Below are 20688 nucleotides of genomic sequence, written 5' to 3'. Positions count from 1 at the left end.
GCTATGACACATAAGCATTGTTGCCCAACTGAATTAACAACTTTGTTAATTGGTCACTTTAATGTGAAATTGTTTAGCCATCTGCTGATGGTCAGACAGCAGCAGCATCAGGTCTACGGTCCCTCCTCTCCCCACCGGGAAACAAGCAGACGCCGGGAGACGGCTAACCAAATATAGCTCGTTGATCGCCTATGCTGTCCTCCATTCTGCCCGGCAAAGAAGTCTGTGGGAGGGACCAAGCAGCTCGCTCTAACCAGCTAACTAGCGGATGGCTGACTAGTTACTAAGCTTGCTAATTCCAGCATGCTTTCATGCTACACTGGTTAACGTTACAGAAAATAAAAACAAAGTTGTCACTCATCTGTCGACCTATGTGTTTCCTATGCTGTGAGAGAGTGTGAATAAAAAGTTTGTAAAATTTTACTAAGGGGGCTACAGTTATAGGACATTAATCTAATTTGCTTATTTTGTAATGTGTATGTATGTAGATCTTTTGAAAGACATGTTACCAATATAACTAAACAAGTAGTTTTGTATCTCATATGTTTGCCCTTTTATGGACATAATGTACAAAAAAATTGTAATTGTAATTAAGTTGTTTGCCTCATTTTTTTGTTGCTGACCAGCCAATTGGAGTGATCCGTCCTTTGATGTTCAACACGATGAATCAGCGGGAAAATAGTGCCAGCGGTACAGTACACACTGAAACACCTACAACAGCGGACGCTGACCGACGGCCCAACTTTGGCTGACTGCTGTACGTTTGGGTTATTTTTTGGGTTTTTGGGTTATTTGGGAAATTTTACCTTGAACCAGATCTGGATCTTGATCTCCTGCCGTAGCCTCTGTGTCTGCCCTCCCGCCTCATAGAGGAGTCCTCTCTTGAATTTCCCTATTAGACAATAATGAGATGACAACCTTATTTTAAAAAATGAAAGAGTAGGGTTCCAGAGTAGGAGTTTGTACTGAGGAGAAAAACAAACTTATGGAAAAACATTTAATGCAAATACAGTAAAACATGAGCTAAAAGCAGCAAGTGTTCTCTGACTGGAGAGCCATTAACTAGCTGCACCGTGGCCAACAGGGAGAGACTGCAGAGAGTTATAAGGTCAGCACAAAAGATCATAGGCTGGCCTCTCCCCTCCCTGATGCACATCTACACCTCCCGCTGCCACAGAGCAGAACACATCGTCATGACAGCCCCCCCCCCTGGCTTTGGTCTGTTTGACCTGTTGCCCTCAGGAAGGCGCTACATGTGTGTCAGGAACAGTTTCTTGCCAAAAGCCATAACCACTCTGAACTCACATTGCACTGACTTTACTTCACAGCCCGTCCCCGGCCCCCGGACTTTCTTCTTCCCACCTACTGTGCAATACTTCATATATAATACTTTAGAAGACACTGAAATCCTGTGTAATTGTATTGCTGTACAATATTTAAATGTTTATTACTTTGACAACTGGAAATTTGGTGCAATTTCATTACTGTGCCATATTTAATATTTAATAATTTAATTTCATTACAGTGCAATACTTAATATTTAATCCCTTTGCCAACACTGAAAAGTTTGTGCAAATTCGTAACTGTGCAATTTTTAATACTTTTGAGACACCGATAACTTTGCAATTTCATCACTGTGTAATATTATTTTCACACTGCGTATTCAAACAATATTGATCTTTCTTACTATTTTATATATGTATATAGTCGTCTCAGGAACTATGCACCTTGTCCCCCCCCCCCTTTCTTTTGTACAACTTATATTTTATTCCATGCTATATTCCTCTTACGTCTTGTATCTTGTTGACACTAGAAAATGGTTGCTTCAATCTTGTTACACAGGTATTACACATGTGTATAATGACAAAGGAATTCTATTCTATTAAATCTGGATAAACTAAACTGGGTTTCAAGAATTACCCGTGATTGTGAATAAGCCTCATTTAAGGAATGGTATCCATCGAGCATCATATGACGTTCACCATGGCTCATCCCTTCACCGTGCTGAGGGATGACAAAGAGACCGTTCAAAAACAGTTAACGCGGGTGCATTGATCACAGTACATTTTAACTGAAGGCTGCAGCACCAAACATTTGATCCTTTGCATCCATTTTGAACATACATCATTTAAACTATACGCCTGGCTTGACACCACTGAGCATTATGATAAAAACAATCTGCTTCAATTAATTTGTGGACAGCCTGCTGGTATTATACGAGTGTTGCCATATTTTAGAGCTAATTGAGTAATTATATAATTCAGTTATAACTGAATACCTCCATGCCACCAGTCTGTCCCGTCATATGTGGATGAACATTCTCTGCGTTGGACATCTGACCAGGATACTGGTTAAACACATTTTCTGGAATGCCTCTGTCATGACAAAATATACACACATAGTTTGTAAATTAAAAACCTACAAGCACAATAAAATACATAGGAAATAAATATAACCTAAACAATTATAATCAATCAATCAAAACAATTATAACTGTAGGCATTTTTCACACCAGACATTTTGACATGTCAAGCAAGAAAAGCGCAGATGTGGTTAATAACATAAGGTCTATATTTGGCCCACCACAATAAACATTGGCAGGCACATATTGATTGCTTTTTTACTTATGTTTTAAAAAAGTAATATTTTACTATTTTAAATAAGTAAAATCATATAAGTGTAGAGCTGACATAGAGACATAAATATACTCTGCTTGGAACAATCATTTCTGTATGATATGGTTTTACCAAGTTAAATTCCCTGGTTAAACGCTCTTTAAATTACATCTACTCCACCCTCATTGAGAAATGAATATGAAGTTTAACTACTGGAAACAAGGTCTTTTACATCACTAAAAAGCCCATTCTCGTGCCATTCCCAGTGGAGGCTTCAAGTTTTTCTTTTCTTTGTTGAAGTGACGTTTGTAGTTGAGAACCTGAGTTAAAACTATTCTGTAGCCTGCTAGACTGTCATGGGTTTAACTGCCTCTTCATCTTCAAAAAGGGTTCTGCTACAATGTGGAAGTTTAGCCCGTGTTACGACGTGACGATTTAGTAATCCCCAGTAAACAGACCAGCGCTGCGGAGCCATGTGCTGAGCTATTAAAGGTGTATTACACTGTTTGCTCCGTTATGGATATGTGTGCTGTAATAGATGGGGCTTATTCTCAGTTTGTGTTACTGAGCAATATGTTACATTCATGTTAATTATTCGAGATATGAATGTAATTCTTAGTATTGTTTCTTGTTATATGCTGGTGGCTATAACATTTAGTTTGGGTAAATAATGTTCATAGGAAGTCAGATGCTTACTACTATGCATTAAGATTTGCTTATATTTCCGAACCCCATCCAACTTCACATGTAACATCATATACAACATCATAGTTAACTTCATGTTGGTGTCATAAATAAATCTTCCTGATCTCAGAGTGGGACATCTCTGGTTCTAGTTCTGACCGCCCCCCCCACAGCCGGCCAGTGGTTCAGCAGCCACTTTAATAGTTTTTACAAGCCTGTTGCTTATATTTTTGTAATATAATAAACACCGTTAGACTTTTTGAAACTATTTCAGCTTGTATAGGCCTATCAGTGCTTTCTCAACTTACACAACTTAAAATACTGCGATAATACCAAAAACTGTGATCATTGCGTTCACTATAACCGTGAGGTTACACTTTCATACCGTTACATCCCTAGTGCAGGGGTTCCCAAAACTTTCAGCCCACGACCCCCAAAGTAAAAGGTGCAAGTGACTTGCGACCCCCCCCACTATGAACGTATATAAACATTGCGCAACCGCGCACGCACTATTGGCGTGAAAATCAAAAGAATTGTTCCCTTTTTATTTATTTGCTTGGTTTTATTTTAAATTTAGCCACTAGTTTTATCTTGTGTTAAAATCATGGCTAACATATGCTAATATAATCGTTTTTAAATTTTTATTTAATTTCTGGAAATAAACTTGTGACCCCCCCTCTCGGGCTCGCGACCCCCTGTGGGTCCCGACCCCCACTTTGGGAATCACTGCCCTAGTGTAACGCTTATCACAGTTTCCCTTCTCCCCTCAAGTTTGTGAACACTACTGTGTGCGTGCATCAATAAGTCTGACATCCTGTGGGTACAGGACAATGGTATGTAGGATTTATACTTGTACGTTAACAGTTGGCTAATTCACAAGGGTTCTATTTTGTGTGTGAGCTAATATTGTTCTCTTCATGTGCGCTGCAAGAGTTATGTTTCTGTTTCTTGTTTTCGTTATTCAGTGTAAATATAACCGAGAATGTATTTTAATCTCAGTAATGACAGTATATAAGGTTATTCCTGTCTCTCTGTTAATGGCAAATGTTCCACTGTACTGTCGTTACGCAGACCACGGACATCTGATTGAGTACACAGTACACAGTAGGTCAAATTGTAATAGACTCTCCCTACCAGCAGGAGGCAGCATAGCCATGTAATATTGCCCTATTTATAAGGCATTTTAAATGTAATTATGTCCGATTGTTTCTATGTTAACTGTTAGCCCATAGTAGTAGTAACATATTTTTGTAAGAGGGGGGGGGGGGGGTTTAATCAGCCTCAACTCCAGACAAGTAACAATTTCAAAATATTTACATGATAGTAAATGGAGAAACACACTGGTTGATTGACAAGGATCACATTTTCTCTTAGTGAACTAAAATCTGACAACAACAGAGTCAGTATAGGTCATAACATGTATTTTGACCTCTAACGGCCGACTGAAAACACCAGTGAATATATTACGACACATTAGCGGCAATGAATGCAAACAATGAATTTTCAGCTTACAAAAAGGTAAAATACATAGTACTTGCAATGGTGTGATATGTGCCACATGCTTTGAAGTCTAAATTAAGCTGTGCTGTTTGATACAAATCCTAGGAAGCAGCATAAATACAGACTCACTGTGTCTGGGCACTGCCTTCTTTAGCCATCATATCCTCAGGTTCATCATCATAGTCAAATCGGTCAAGAAGTTTCTGAGGAATTATTATATTACATTAGTTAGGGAAATGACAATAGTAATTTGTATACAATCAGAGACAGTTGTGTTGTGACACTGAGCTACTCTATTACCTCGGCTAAAGAGCTCTTCTTTTCAGTGTGTGCACTGTACGGGTTGGGCTGGGCCACAGGCACCTGCGGTGGGTTTGGTATGTGGTTTGCAATGGTGGTCAGGTTCTTATCTGCCTGCTGGAAGTTCTGGAGCATTCTCTGCAGCTAGAGGAGGGAGAGTGTCAAAATGTAAGCACCTTTTAGCTCCTATAATCCAGAACTGACAAAGCACTTAGACCAATGTATTGCTTACCTCTTGACCATGCGGGGACTGAAAAAGCTGGGCCACAGCAGCTAAGGCATCAGGACTGGGTACCTTAGCCACAGCAGGGATGACTGAGGCACTACTGACAGGAAGTTGTGTCTCTGGTTGAGCGTCAGCGGTAACTGTTCAGATACAGGAAAAAGGTTGACGTCTTTACATAATACTGAATGCAGTTCATCAAACAGTGGACAAATTCTGATTCTTTCTTTCACTTACTCACTTCCACACTCTAGCATATTGTTATAAACGTTGCCCAAAAATCATCATAATACTTCTCTACCTTCTAGTGCAGGGGCTGATACAATATCTCCATTGGCCATATCCATCAGAGGCTGAATGATGTCCATGTCAAACACACCATTCTTTTGCCACAGATTCAGGACTCGGATAATTTTATTCTGAAAAGTAGAAAAGGCAATTCCACCATGAGATATTGCTCATTATCAATCATTGTGATTAGATAAAATACGTAAAGCAGAAAAAAGGAGTACCTTATCATCCTCTGGACAACAGTACAGGTTTTGGAAGGTATCTGTGAAGTTCTTTAAGAATCTTGCCGCAAATACATCCTTGTCAACACCAAACTGATGCCGTGACTGTCGAACAATGGAGTCCACCACATACAAACCAGGGACTTTTAATTCTGGCTTGCACTATTGAAAACACACACAAAATAAACAACAAGTTATTCCTATTGTCTTTCTGCTTTTGTAAAATGCATGTTGAACTCAAATGTTTACTATAACGTACAGTAAGAGGCTCTATAGTACGTACCTTCTTGATGAACTTTTCAACAATCTGGACAACATGTTTGTAAAGCTAATAAAAGACAAAAAGAGAAAATTTCATCTGACAGTAAATATCCAGGACTCCAAGTTCTTTAAAATGTCACCCAACCACACAACATCACAATAACCAGCCAAGTTTAGTTCATTGATGTCTTTGGAAATATCATATCCCAAAGAAGGAGTGGGCTTATTTTAAATCTGGATAGAGTTACATCCTTTACACAACCCCTTCAGCTAGAAATTATGAAAATATGCGTTCTAACATTATGCCATATAGATTAAAGCTTTCAAACGTTTCAGCCAGTACCTGCTTCAAATATTTTAGAAACCTACTAGCATTCTTCAAGAACTGTACCTCCACTTGTATGCTCAGTGTACCAAACACACTTTATCAACTTAAATACAGATACTAGGGGTGTGACGAGACGCTTCCTCCACGAGACGAGACGCATCACGAGATTGGGTTCACGAGGACGAGACGAGACGAGATTTAAAAAAAAAAACTAAAGAAATCCTCGATGAAATATATGAGTGGAAAATAGTTTTTTTATATTCAACTGAAAAATCACAAAATGCAAAACAATTTAGGTGCATTTTGAAATCAACTATAAATGATGAATGTTATTTGACTTTTTTTTTTTTTTTACTATTTTAATGAATTATATGCAGTAAAGGACGTGCAAACGCTGCAACATGTTTTGTATAAACTCTACCAACCGGCTTCTGCCCTGTGACAATTTCACACGAGGAATCTGACTCCTTTCCACAAACCGAACATTAAAAAATAAACAGTATAAATAAAATAAATGTGTAAATAACAGAAAAATCACACTGTAAATGCAAACAGTTAAGTGTATCAATAACCAAAGTACTGCTCTCTCAAAACTACAAGTGCAAACAGAAACAATTTTTTTCTTCAAGCATGAAAAAGAGAGAAACTACACGGAACAGCCTGAGATATAAGTCACGTTGTTTTTCAAGAATTTAAGCATGTCGACTGTTTCCACAAAATGTTGCCACACAAATGATTTAAAAGGGGCAGGGGGATCTTCAATAGTAATTTCACGCTCCATCACGCTGACATCACAGCGCCTCACGAGACAACTTTCCACCTCGACGAGAAATCTCGTCACGTTTTAATCTCGCGAGATCTTGTAAAACGAGATCTCGTCACACCCTTAACAGATACATATACCCATCTCCCAAAATGTTCATCTATGGTTTGTCACTAGCCAGAATAACTAGGGCTTATATATTATAATATATATATATTATATATATATATATTATATATATATATATATATATATATTAGTTATAGATTGTTATAGATTATATTTATGATAACATATATAAAAATCATATATATTAAGTCTCCAGTGAATGCTATGAATTATGCAATTAATTTGGTCTCAACATGAGATAATGACAGTAGCAATATACTAAGGCCCCATAATTGTTTTACTCACTGTTTATCACATTACAAATCCATAGTGCAGGGTCTTCAATGGGGGTCTCTGCGACCCCTAGGGGTCGCGAACAGTTTTGTTTGATTAAACTTTTTTGTATATCCCCCCCCCCCCTTGCAATTTTTTCCACTAATTGAAATGTCTTTAAATACACATTAACATGAATTCAATACACTGTAGTAAACAGATAAATGGAGGCAGAAGATGTCTTTCAGTCATCAATGCACACATGGCACTATAGGACCAGTTTGATATAACACAATGTTATACAACATATATAATTAGGGGGTCCCCGCTCCATCTCGCCATCAGTTTGGGGGTCCTTGGCCTGGAAAACGTTGAAGACCCCTGCCATAGTGGATCAAACCACAAGTTTCAATGCTTTGTATTCACTTTACCTTGATAGCTTTGATGGCTGATTTTGTCACAGACATCATCTTAGCACGGGATATTGGAGGCTTCATGTCAATCATGGAGAACAGCTGATCAAAAAATAACAACAAACGTTAAATCAAAAAAAACAATTAAATAGCATTGGAAAACATAGTGAGCTGCTTTATATACAAAATAGGCAACACAGACACCACTGTGACAGACCCGTACAGTAACATTCAGCCATTTCCCACTAGTAGGTAATAGAGAATTCAGTAAAAGCAAACTAACTATAGGTAAGAAAATAAAAGCTTTAATTAGATTTCCTCACGCGCCAAAGCACTATTATTTTTCATAAACCTAAACATCCACACGGACATGGCACTTGACATGGGTAACTACAGATTGTCCCCTTTCTCACAAAACCCAGGTTTTGGTAAAATGGTTTCCGTGCAGAAAGAAAACCTTGACAGGATCTATGTTCTTTACTTAGCTTGTGATAAGTTAACACAACTGTGATTGATATATAAGTGTATTAAGAGTAACAACCTCATGTACATGTTTTAACTCAGGTTCAATAACATGATGCACACACATGCACTGACTTCACGGTCTAACCCCCCCACCCCAGACTTTCTTCTACTCACTACTGTGCAGTATTTAGTATTTAAATACTATTCATGATGTTGACATTTACTGTGCAATACCTGTATACTGTGAAATATCATTACTCTCATTATCAAATATATTACTCATTGAATATAATCACCATTATTGGGCATAATTTAAAGAATGTACAATAAACCACACGGCATATCACACTGCATATAAAAGCCTTTCATATGGATACCTGTCTCAACCGTGCACCTTACCCCACCCCCCTTTTTTCGCTCTACTTATTTTACTTCATGTTTTCACATTTTTTGTAGGCTTTTTTAGTTGGCACTGGCAAAGGAGTTGCTTTTAATCTAAATGTACATGTGTATGGTAACAATGTATTTATGTGGGTTATTTTTGAAGGCGTCATAAGTTTTTAAAGCAGCACGCGGGTTTATATAGCACCCACTGCATTAGCTAGCTATGTCCCAGCACCAACGACACAGACATAAAAAACCCAGCAAGGCAAGACGACAGTCCAGAGTCTCCGGGTGGCAACAATACAATAACATGTTTTGATATGTTTGATTAATATCATGCTGTTTTAGTGATCGTTAACAACGTTAAGTTAACGTTACCCTAGCGTTCAAAATAAGCTACAAGAGGGTTAGCTTAGTGCTGCTAACTTAGCAGCACTAACATGGTGATTTCAAGGTACACACATTATTCTATGATATAACGTAACGTTAGGGCTGCAGCCGATATTGTTATCTAACATTAACATTACTTATGACAAGTCACCGTGGTCTATTTGGTCCATGGTTCATATTTACTGAAATGACAGGCCTTGCCAGGTTGACGTGACAGGCGTTAAATTCGACTTAAGCTAACGCTAGTAGCTAATGTTAGCAGATTATCCCAGCATGTTGGCTACGTTTTAAAAGACTACCGTACATTTCCCAGTCAAAATAAACCATATGGGCTGTTTTAGTTGAATATAATTACCATAAGCTTAGCTATTAAACCGATTAGCTATTGTGAACGGAGACCAACTGACACTGTTTTAGCGTCGACAGTAGCCTTCGGGTTTAGCTCTTAGGACTAGGCTAAACACGAGCAGTCTTTACCTCCATGTTGAACGCGTTCACTGCATCCATAATGGTTTGTTGTGTTGAAAACCGGTTGACGAACGTTTCTATATTGCTACTCTACTTAATCTTAACCATGTATGGTTATATAATGTTAGCGAACAGCATATACAGCGACAATGGAAGGCTCTATTTTGGTTCTGTTGTGGTCACATTGTTACTCTGAGCTCTGCTATGCTAGGAATTGCTAACGTTACTAGCTTAGCGGTTTCACGCCGTGTGCGTGCGTCTGATGTCACGGGGTAATGCTGCCTTCAATGTTATCGGAAAATTGCCACTGCATTTTTTAAATTGACTTGTGAAATAGCTTGGTCGTCTAACATATCGCCTCCACTTTGGTATTTCTGGATTTCCGAACAAGTGAAAAACTTCACACCACACCCTTTTAAAAAACATGTAATAACTAGAATTTTACATTTGATATATCGTAGGATATATGTTACATTTGACAATTCATTACATTTCTACATATCCATCAACTATTGTATAAAAATGACCAAGTAATAACAATAATTTACAATAATATTGTAATAAGGTGCACCTCGTTGGACCATTCGTTGCAAACAGACCCTAATGTATTTTCATAAGACCTATTTTTGTTCCTGCATGTTTTTCTGGCTCTATCCATGAACCTGCACACTGCACGCACCAGCTGACACACACACAGACCCGGAGTGGGGCGAGCACACAACCACGTGGGGGAGGGGCGGAGGGCTCTTTCTCTTGGCTTGCTGTCATTTTTCACTAGCAACTTGTTGTAATGAGACAGCATTACTTCACTTCTGAAATGAGATGATGGCTGTGATCGAGAACTCAACCAGCGCTGTTCCCATTAAATGGGAATACTATTATGATTATCTTGACCCTGTAATTGTGAATGAGAGCAAGCTGAAATACAATAAATGTAAGTCTTTATGCATTATAGCATTTTTGTTTTTTTCTTCTTGTTTTGGTTAACCACCTTCCTCTTCCCTTTCAGACTCAATTGTTATAATACTTTGGATCTTTATGGCTGCCTTTATGGGATTGCTCTTTCTCATTTTGACTCTAATATCTCGCAGAGGAAACTTGCCAAGGTAAGTTTATAATGACCATCATTAATAGATGGTAAAGTGATAGTTAATCTTTAGTGAATTGATTAACTTATTAATAAATATTAATATTGCTGTAAATTAACAGTTTATTGATACACACATTATATCCCTCATTCATTATATTAGGTATTGAGTAATGATTAAAAAATGTTGTATGCCATTAAGAAACCATTTTTAAAACATCTATAAACATTACATTGATAGATGATATTTGACCAGATATTCCAATAATACCTTGTTAAATAGTTAATAAATAAGTTGCAAACCATCTACAAACATAATCTGGTTAACTACTGTAAAGTTGCCATTGATGTTTTTCATAGTTGTTGGCTAGTAAGTGCTTGGTAAAGCAATTATACATTTTTTGCCCTTTATTAAACTATATAAAATGATTTATATCTATTTATCTATTCAGTACTTTGCAAACGTCTTAGGCAGGTGTGAAAAAATGCTGTACACTAAGAATGCTTTCAAAATATAAATAATGGTTTATTCTTATAAATTTACAAAATGCAAAGTGAGCGAACAAAAGAAAAGTCTAAACCACTGAAATATTGGGTGTTATTACTCTTTGCCTTCAAACCAGCATCAGGTCTTCTAGGTCCACTTGCAGAAAGTTGGGCATCCATGAGGATCGTAGACAAAGTGGTCGGCCAAGGAGACTCAGCGCAGTAAATAAAAAAAACACATCGAGCCGATTATACTTTGACATGGGAAGATGTCCAGTAGGGATATGAGCTCAGAACTGGGAGAGACCAGTGGGACCAGGTCCACCATCTACTGTCTGGAGAAGTCTGGCTGACATTAGCTTAGAACTAGTAGAAACCAGTGGGACCAGGTCCACCATCTACTGTCTGGAGAAGTCTGGCTGACATCAGCTTAGAACTGGGAGAGACCAGTTGGACCAGGTCCACCATCTACTGTCTGGAGAAGTCTGGCAGACATCAGCTCAGAACTGGCTACAGACCAACTAGTAACCATTAACAAAGTATTAACTATCTATCTAAATAATATTTATAGACATAGGCTATATAGGCTAGGAATATCTATCGATGTAATGTTTATACATGTTTTAAAAATGGTTTCTTAAAGGTTAACAAACATTTTTTAAATCATTACTCGATACCTAATATGGTATAAGAGGGATATAATGTATGTATCAATAAACTGCATTCACAGCACTACTAATATTTTCATTAATTATAATTTAATTGCTTGTTAACAGTAAAATGATGGTTTGCTAACAGTTAAATAACAATTAACTAAAGATTAATTACCTATCAATTTACCATCTATTAATGATGGTTATTATAAAGTGTTACCGCTGAAGGTAAACATTTAAGTATTAAAGTATTTAACAGACAAAAGTAACAAAGCTCTACTTGAAGTTTTAAATATTCTGCTCCTGTTGTTGCAGGCCTCACAGATCCAAACGAGAGGTCACGACATTGACTGAAGCTGAATGAGATGTGAAGAAAAAGGTTAAAAATGAAGGCGATGGACACAATTCAAAATCCAAATGATACAAATGCAATGAATGAAAGTTTGGATAAAAGGTTTTGAGACCATGTGTAAAAAGGCAAAGATTCGGTTTTCTTAGCAATTCATTCAATACCTACAAAGTGCAACGCTACCATTATTCACAATGGTGAAGTGACTTTTCTCCTGTCCTTTACCCTGCACTGTGTCCACGTGCCCCTGCCCTACATGTTAAGTACAAGGAGAGCACTGCATTGAATCCAATTGATTAAATGAAGGCCCTGTTTACACAAATATGCTCGTGGGTGAAAATAATATTCTGATAAAAATGTGCCTTTCGTTTACACGCACCAGCAGTTTTAGGGGTTAAAAACGTAAAAAAGTGAAACCAAATCTAAAAACACGCTTCACTGTTGCGTTCCCATCTAATGGCTAAAATCACACTGTGCGTGTGTGTGTCATGTGTCTGTGCCGTGCGTGTGTGTGTCGTGTGTATGTGGCGTGGGTGTGTGCATTGTTTGAAGCAATAACTCCACCTCCTCGTCTGGCCAAACAAAATTGTCAGCTTTTGTTGTTTGCGTCACGCTACGAGGGAGAGAAGAAGGAAGGTTGTACGCAGGCGTTCGGACTTGGTGCTTCACACTGCCACCTAGCCCCCTGGCATGCATACTACATCAAATTTCACACACTTTTGCGTCACCATGTGCACGCAGAATCGCAAAATAAAAAGTGAGAACCCAACGCCACTTTTGCGTTTTCTCTTCAGATCGTTTCCGTCTCAACATAGCCTTAATCCACAACACCTTTTACTACACACGTTTTAAATGAGGTGATGCAGAAACAATGTTAAAAAACATTCACAAATTTGTAATAGATTTGTAAAATTAACACTTTATAACAGAAGGGTTTTACAAAATATTGTCACTCTTTTTTTACAAGAATGAAACAAAGCAGAAAAATGAAAGAATACAAGCTTTCTTGTACTAAGATCTATTTCAAAGAACACAATGTTCAGATGGTTTTATCATGATGGTATTACAGATGGCTCTGATGGCAGTTTGAGTCAAGGGGGCTTTGGATGGGTTCTGTCTCTTCCACTTGGTTCTAGTCACCAAACTGACATGAGACAGGAACAGCTCTGCTGATGTGGCTCCGCTCCACAACTCATGGATGTACAACGACAACAGGAACAGCCCTGCTTCTGGAAAGGAGAAAACAAAAGGCTTCATTTATTTACACCACAATGTACTATCTTCCTGAAGGATACTCCCACAGGAAGTCCTTATCTGGCTTAAAATGACAATGTGTCTACTCATGTTTTTTGTGTGTCTTAAAGGTCCCATGACTTGGTGCTCTTTGGATTCTTTTATATAGACCCTAGTGGTCCCCTAATACTGTATCTAAAGTCTCTTTTATATAGACCTTAGTGGTCCCCTAATACTGTATCTGAAGTCTCTTTTATATAGACCCTAGTGGTCCCCTAATACTGTATCTGAAGTCTCTTTATATAGACCTTAGTGGTCCCCTAATACTGTATCTGAAGTCTCTTTATATAGCAGGGTGGCTACAGGTATTAACAAGTTAAATTTAAGACTTTTTAAGACTTTTTAATACCAATTCTAAATGAAATTTAAGACCAAATTTACGATGGAAAAACAAAGTGGAAATATACAGTAATCTTTCCAAGTAAACACAAAATTAACAGTATGGTAAAAGGACAATAATCGGTTGAGTTTAAGAACATTGACTTAATGTGTGTAATGCAAAGCATAACACAAAAATGTAATTGCTGTCCTAATTTATATTATTACAATATTTTCAGAACATTTGGGTCCCTTGAACAAATTGTTATAACATCAAGTGAAATAACAAGTGAATATTAAAAAAAACACTGTTCCTTTTGAACAAAAAAAAATAATTAAATGCCAATTTCCAGCTGCTTTTAAAATGCAAAGACTTATATGATTTGTGCCTAACAGACAGAGAGAGAGAGACTCAGATGGATGGGTTGCAGTTTGTGGAGGACTCATCATGGACAGAGAGTAGACAGCAGTGTGTAAGAGTGTTTTGCGGTGTGGGAATGTGTGTGTGTGTGTGTGTGTATCTATATGTGTGTTTTCAGGTCTCCAAGTGACCAATTTTTGTTCAAGTTTTGATGTCTACTCATGAGCTTTTGTGAATATACTTGGAAAACAATTCATATTCTATAATAAACAAAACAGTGACTTTGCACTTGAGCAAGCCTTCCCAGCAGAGTGTCCTTACCAGTTTATAACATACACGCACATGCAAGTCCAGCTGTTTGCTTTTGGTTATCTGGTTCAGTGTCTCGTCGAACATAATTACAAACGCACCGCATTTTTGGACTTCTGTGATGAGGTCTTTTTTGATATATGGCGCCAATCCAAATTTAGCCACGTATCTGGTCTTATCTTTTCCAGAGGTAAATGACTGTACAAGCCTTGAATCTGGAAGCATTACTTGGAACACTTCTTCAGTCTCGTCATTTGACCTGTATGAATTGTGTCTTGTCACGGTCCTCAGCTCGGAGTGTTGGCGTAGAGCCACAAACTGCTCGTAGGTCAGCTGGCATCGTTGGCTGTAAATTTCCCGCATAACATCTAGCGTTGTAGCGTTGACATGGTTGCTAGCGGTGGAGCAGAAACTAGCGATGGCGGGTTGCTGGCGTGCCTTTACGTAGGCTAGTCTCTGTGTTTTTTGCTTTATACGTGTTATTCCACCACTCTGATCCCCATTGGCCCAAGTTTGAAAATCTTCCGACCCATAACGCAGTTCGCTTCATCAGCATCTTCAGGCACCGACCTTAACCAAGGATCCTCGTTGTTTTCAAGCCACTTGTCACTGAACTAGCATTTCCCCGTGTTTCTAGACGGCTACCAACAATTACTGTATCACCTGCATGCTGCGAAATTACGAATCCCGCGAAATTACAAATCTCACTGACTACGGCCACGCCAAAACCCGCCCACGAAGCAGCTTGATTGGTTGAAGTGGTTAAGGTTAGGATAGCCGATTGGTCAGGGGATAGGACCTGTACAAATGGGCTTATGTTACCGCGACAACGCAGCGCAAAGCCTACCGGAAAAAAATATTTAACAACAGATTGCCTGCATTTTCGCCGTGACATGACACAAACATATTTAAGACCTACCCGATCTGAATTTAAGACAATTTAATGCTTTTTAAGGCCTTAATTTTAGGAAACGTGATTTAAGACTTTTTAAGGACCCGCGGCCACCCTGATATAGACCTTAGTGGTCCCTAATACTGTATCTGAAGTCTCTTTATATAGACCTTAGTGGTCCCCTAATACTGTATCTGAAGTCTCTTTATATAGACCTTAGTGGTCCCCTAATACTGGATCTGAAGTCTCTTTATATAGACCTTAGTGGTCCCCTAGTACTGTATCAGAAGTCTCTTTTATATAGACCTTAGTGGTCCCCGAGTACTGTATCAGAAGTCTCTTTTATATAGACCTTAGTGGTCCCTAATACTGTATCTGAAGTCTCTTTATATAGACCTTAGTGGTCCCCTAGTACTGTATCAGAAGTCTCTTTATATAGACCTTAGTGGTCCCCGAGTACTGTATCTGAAGTCTCTTTTATATAGACCTTAGTGGTCCCTAATACTGTATCTGGAGTCTCTTTCCCAAAATTCAGCCTTGGTCCAGATTTCCAGCCACTAGAGCCAGTCCCACATTGAGCTTTCCTTAGTATGTGCCATTTCTGAGTCTGTAGCTTTTGAGGAGGTGAGGGGGGGGGGGGGGCAAGTTGGAGGCTGGGGGTGTGGCCTTGACCAACTGCCACTTTGCTTGTTTGAAAGCCATGATGTCCCTCTCTCATGGGGGGGCCAAATTCTCTGGGCGGGAAAAGCAGAGAAAGCGGAGGTAACCTTGCCCCTTATGACGTCATAAGGAGCAAGATTCCAGATCGGCCCATCTGAGCTTTCATTTTCTCAAAGACAGAGCAGGACACCCAGGGCTCCATCTACACCTATCACCATTATTTATTGTATTATATTTCTCTCCACTGGGGGACCATAGGCAGGCAATGGTCAACTGATTGCATTGTTTTGTATGAGCAACACCTAAATAAATCATGGACCCAGTTCCACATTAAACAAATTCCACTGGTTAATTTGGGCATAGTCCAACTTTTCACAAAATTTTATTTTTTTAAGAACTGGGACCCTTAACTTAGTTGACGTCTTATTAGCATTTACCAATTCTACATATCCCAATTTGTTAAAGGTTTGGGCAACCCTGCTCTGCAAGTCTAGCTCCAGGGTTTCAATACAATAGAGATCTTTTCGTAGTGTGGATTGGAGACGTGAGTTTTGAAGGGAGGGAAGGCCCAGGTAGTTTGCATTGTCACAGTATGTAGAGTAGCAGTCACAGATGGAGTCTGTGAAGAAAGTGGCAGGCTCTTACCACGTATCGACGGATCACGCGTGGCTTCTGGCAGGCAGGCCGAGACGACCGCCTGATGCAGCTCTGGAAGGTGGCCTTGGCTCTCTAGAAAGCGGATCATAATGTTGGTGAACAACTGGAGGACTTCCACCCTGACTGAAATGCTGGAGTGACACTGAGCTTCAAAGGCCTGATGGTAGAGTCGAAGGAGGTCTGCTTTCATGCCGGGATCGAGTAACACAGTATTCACAATTTCCACGTGTTTTACCACGGCCTTTTCGACCCAGTGCAAGAACTCTTTTGTTCTGTTTTCATCATACAAGTCCTCCACCAAGCACCTTAGGGACCACTTGGTGAGCAGGTGTGCAGCATCACTGGCCAACTGACTGGGATCCAGTTTGTCTCTTGGCTGAGCTGGCTGGGGTTCAGAGCGGGGAAGCACAGGCTCCCAGTGAACAAAGATACTGCTGAGGTAGAATGTGCACTCTGTCAGGAGAGTCTCTTCTTCTTTCTCAGTCTCAGCCTCTTCTGCCAGGTTCTCTTTTCGAGGACGGGCCTGGGAAAAGGAGCCTTTCCCTCTGGCCTTGTCCTTCCCCATCCCTGAGGAGGAAGATGAACAAAACCATGTTTATGCCATTAATGATACAAAGAAGGATTTAGCTACTGTAAAGCAGAACAAAGATCTAAATTCTCCACTGTTTGTAATAGAAGGAAACGATGACAGAGTCCATAGACTATAAAAATAATGTCATCACATGTAACAAATTGATTGAAGCCTCATATCTATTAACTTCCCCCCAGAGAAGAGAACACAGGGTCAGCATAAGAGCATCCATCCTGGAGCCCGTATATTCCCAGCATATTTCACAAGTGCTCAGCCCCTCCTCCGATTCCAAATGATTTTTAGCTGGTCCCGATCGAGGTTAGTGGGTAAGGGAGCTCCAAAGGATGGAATAATCTTCCACTTTTGTCTCAGATGTTCCCCCACCATTGATAGAAGACATATTTTAATGAACTAGGTTTTTAGCATTTTAATATTAGTTATTAGTTTAGTTAGTTTTTATTCAATTATTTTAACATTGTATTATTCTTACATGTCGTACTGTATTTTCTTGCTTTGATTGTTATTCTATTTGTATTTGTGTTACTTGATGACTCCTTTCGCTTTGATTTTACTTGTTGTGCAGTGCACGTCAACTTGTACAGCACTTTGGTCGACTCTGGTCGTTTTAAACGTACTATAGAAATAAACTTAACTTAATTTGACTATTTATCAGAGCTGGAGTTTAAACATCATTTAAACACAATTAAATGAAATGCTAACCAAAACCTGCTGTTTTGTTTGGCTACAAATCACACCAATTAAAGAAAAAATATAATAATATAAAATGGGTTTTTCTCCAGTATTTACTATCTTTAGTTAGCAGTAACATAACGATCAAGGCGTGTCTGTAAAAGCTCTGTTTGAGCAATAGTGTAGACATGACGACTTCTGAGACACATGCTTTATGAATTAATAATCTTCAAGTGCAAACACTGCTACATGGTTATACAACTTTCTAGATTTCCATGACATGAATTGGTGGTAGTATACACTGTATGTGTCCGTCATGTTCATGCTGGTGAGTTTCAACTTGTGATGGAGATTTCACTTTGATGATGCCCTTTGTGTAATGACGCAGATGTAATCATGATTTAGACTCTTTTGCTTCTCTGTCTCCTGTTGCTTTGAAACTCATCAAAAGGCTTCCTGCAAGACCTCTTTTATATAGCATTCAATCCATCTCCCTTTCCATTTGGGGATTACAGTATTCTGTCCACCCATTTGACAGTAAATTAACCAGGACAAGATTTGTAAAAACCTTTTCCTGGTATGATAGATTTGTTTTTTTGACTGACTCACTTAATGCCACTCACCCAGCAATTCCTTTACTTTGTGCTTTTCAGACAGAGCTTGGATTTGGGTTAGAAGAGGCGTGCTGCGGGACAGGGAGGCCCAACAGAGAAGCAGAGTGAGGGCTTCAGCACAAGACAGAGGCTGTGGATGGAGGGTTAGCCGGTCAGCCTGTTTGTTTACACTGAGAGCTGTCCCACGATGCTTCAGGACAGACCAAAGAGTGTGCAGAAACCGGCGGAGCTGAGCGGCCTTCACACGCAATCTGACAGGAGGAGAGCAAACAAACACTGACATCCTTGACCAAAAGACAGTTAACATTGACTATGTCATTTGCCATTGATATGATATGTTTATATTATTAAGTGTTCGAAGAGTGACTTTAACATTTACACTGCGATAGCGCACCACTGTGAACATCCAGTAGTTTGGAGTAATGGGGCTTTACCTGAGGTGTCTGCTGATGGTTGCTGCCACACACAGGAATTCATTGATGAGGGGGAGTGGGAGACACCTTATTGAGCTCTGAGCTTTGTCAGATGTAGGTGAGGACGTCTTGGCTCCATCCTCTTGCTTCTCCTTCTGCCCAAGGTTAGTAAACCACAGCACATGGAGCAGATCTATGATGGCACTCAGCAGCTGCTGGTCTAGATGCCTAAATAAGGATGAGAAGTACACAATACAAAACCGGCAGAAGAGATTATCCATCCATCCATCCATCTTCATCCGCTTATCCGGTATCGGGTCGCGGGGGCAGCAGCTCCAGTAGGGGACCGCAAACTTCCCTTTCCCGAGCCACATCAACCAGCTCCGACTGGGGGATCCCAAGGCATTCCTAGGCCAGGTTGGAGATATAATCTCTCCACCTAGTCCTGGGTTTTCCCCGAGGCTTCCTCCCAGCTGGACGTTTCTGGAACACCTTCCTAGGGAGGCGCCCAGGAGGCATCCTTACCAGATGCCCGAACCACCTCAACTGGCTCCTTTCAACGCGAAGGAGCAGCGGCTCTACTCCGAGCTCCTCTCGGATGACTGAGCTTCTCACCCTATCTCTAAGGGAGACGCCAGCCCCCCTCCTGAGGAAACCCATTTCGGCCGCTTGTACCCTTGATCTCGTTCTTTCGGTCATGACCCAGCCTTCATGACCATAGGTGAGGGTAGGAACAAAAACTGCCCGGTAGATCGAGAGCTTTGCCTTCTGGCTCAGCTCCCTTTTAGTCACAACAGTGCGATAAACGGAATGTAATACCCCCCCGCTGAGCCGATTCTCCGACCAATCTCCTGCTCCATGGTCCAGAGATTATAGTAGTAATATAAATAATAATGTCAAAATAAAGAGCCAAAATTAAGACTGGACCTTACTCTCAAGCATACCTTTGTTCAACCACCTGGGTTAACCAGGTTAGGAGTCCACAGCTCTTGGTGAGGTTATAAGCTGCTCTGGTCAAACGGGCGGCCTGGCACAACACCCTGATAATCTGTGCCTAGTGGAATAATACATGTGAAAGAAATGCACATTAGACATATCTCTTTTTTTAACCTTTATGAAGTGGATCTCAGAGCATCTTGACTTTACTATAATGTGTTGCATCATTGTGATTCCCAGTGTGTACCTGGGAGTGTTCATCACACAAGGGGCTGCTGCCGAAGCCTAAAAGGGTCTGAAAGATGCCTTGTTGTTCACACAGTTCATAGCAGTGTCCATCACTTATCCCTTCCTCCAGCACACTCAAGATCCACTCACGTTCCATTTTATGCTGCAGGAAAATAAGAGTTACTCATACTCTCAGCGCTGAAAGCCCTTTATAGAAACAGATGATGAGCCTAAAAAGGCATGAGCTGAGCAAAACAAACAGATGAAGGTTAAATGCTGTTGACACAAGAAGAGATTATTTGGACAATCATTTATTTTTGGCTCGACCGCACCAAGGCAAGGCCAACCCTATAAAAGGTCTTTCACTGGCTGAGTGATAATACACCATTGGTTGAGTGAGCGGCGGTGTTCCACCATTGGCTGTTGCTCTTCAACAGGGTCGTCTTTGCCTCGGCATCAATCATCAGAGGCCTGTACTACGAAG

General features: G+C 39.8%; 2 protein-coding genes and 1 long non-coding RNA gene across 5 annotated transcripts in view; 1 reads left to right on the top strand and 2 right to left on the bottom strand.

Annotated features, from left to right (window-relative positions):
- LOC116675716 (SR-related and CTD-associated factor 4) overlaps window positions 1-9960 on the bottom strand; it is a 31556-nt gene extending 21596 nt beyond the window's left edge. For 2 of the 3 annotated variants that reach the window (XM_032507349.1, XM_032507355.1), the window contains exons 1-11: window positions 9697-9960; window positions 7999-8082; window positions 6118-6162; window positions 5835-5996; window positions 5624-5741; window positions 5332-5465; window positions 5100-5243; window positions 4929-5002; window positions 2279-2375; window positions 1921-2004; window positions 807-892 (exon numbers count right to left, since the gene is read on the bottom strand). In XM_032507349.1, coding sequence (XP_032363240.1) covers window positions 807-892; window positions 1921-2004; window positions 2279-2375; window positions 4929-5002; window positions 5100-5243; window positions 5332-5465; window positions 5624-5741; window positions 5835-5996; window positions 6118-6162; window positions 7999-8082; window positions 9697-9726 — 1058 coding nt within the window. In that variant the 5' untranslated portion in view covers window positions 9727-9960. The remainder of the gene's footprint in view (window positions 1-806; window positions 893-1920; window positions 2005-2278; window positions 2376-4928; window positions 5003-5099; window positions 5244-5331; window positions 5466-5623; window positions 5742-5834; window positions 5997-6117; window positions 6163-7998; window positions 8083-9696) is intronic. The other variant, XM_032507356.1, reaches the window with a different exon arrangement.
- A 445-nt stretch (window positions 9961-10405) lies between these two features.
- LOC116675743 (uncharacterized) lies at window positions 10406-13079 on the top strand. Its single transcript, XR_004328525.1, has 3 exons — window positions 10406-10621; window positions 10697-10793; window positions 12229-13079. It is a non-coding gene; the product is annotated as an uncharacterized LOC116675743 (long non-coding RNA).
- A 79-nt stretch (window positions 13080-13158) lies between these two features.
- urb1 (URB1 ribosome biogenesis homolog) overlaps window positions 13159-20688 on the bottom strand; it is a 29833-nt gene continuing 22303 nt past the window's right edge. Inside the window, exons 34-39 of the mRNA XM_032507339.1 lie at window positions 20224-20367; window positions 19985-20094; window positions 19062-19268; window positions 18637-18878; window positions 16741-17319; window positions 13159-13491 (exon numbers count right to left, since the gene is read on the bottom strand). Coding sequence (XP_032363230.1) covers window positions 13286-13491; window positions 16741-17319; window positions 18637-18878; window positions 19062-19268; window positions 19985-20094; window positions 20224-20367 — 1488 coding nt within the window. The 3' untranslated portion in view covers window positions 13159-13285. The remainder of the gene's footprint in view (window positions 13492-16740; window positions 17320-18636; window positions 18879-19061; window positions 19269-19984; window positions 20095-20223; window positions 20368-20688) is intronic.

The sequence above is a fragment of the Etheostoma spectabile genome, chromosome 3, assembly GCF_008692095.1.
Source record: "Etheostoma spectabile isolate EspeVRDwgs_2016 chromosome 3, UIUC_Espe_1.0, whole genome shotgun sequence".
Taxonomy (NCBI): domain Eukaryota; kingdom Metazoa; phylum Chordata; class Actinopteri; order Perciformes; family Percidae; genus Etheostoma; species Etheostoma spectabile.
Note: the sequence above shows the minus strand (reverse complement) of the source record. Positions and strands in the feature narration are given on the sequence as shown.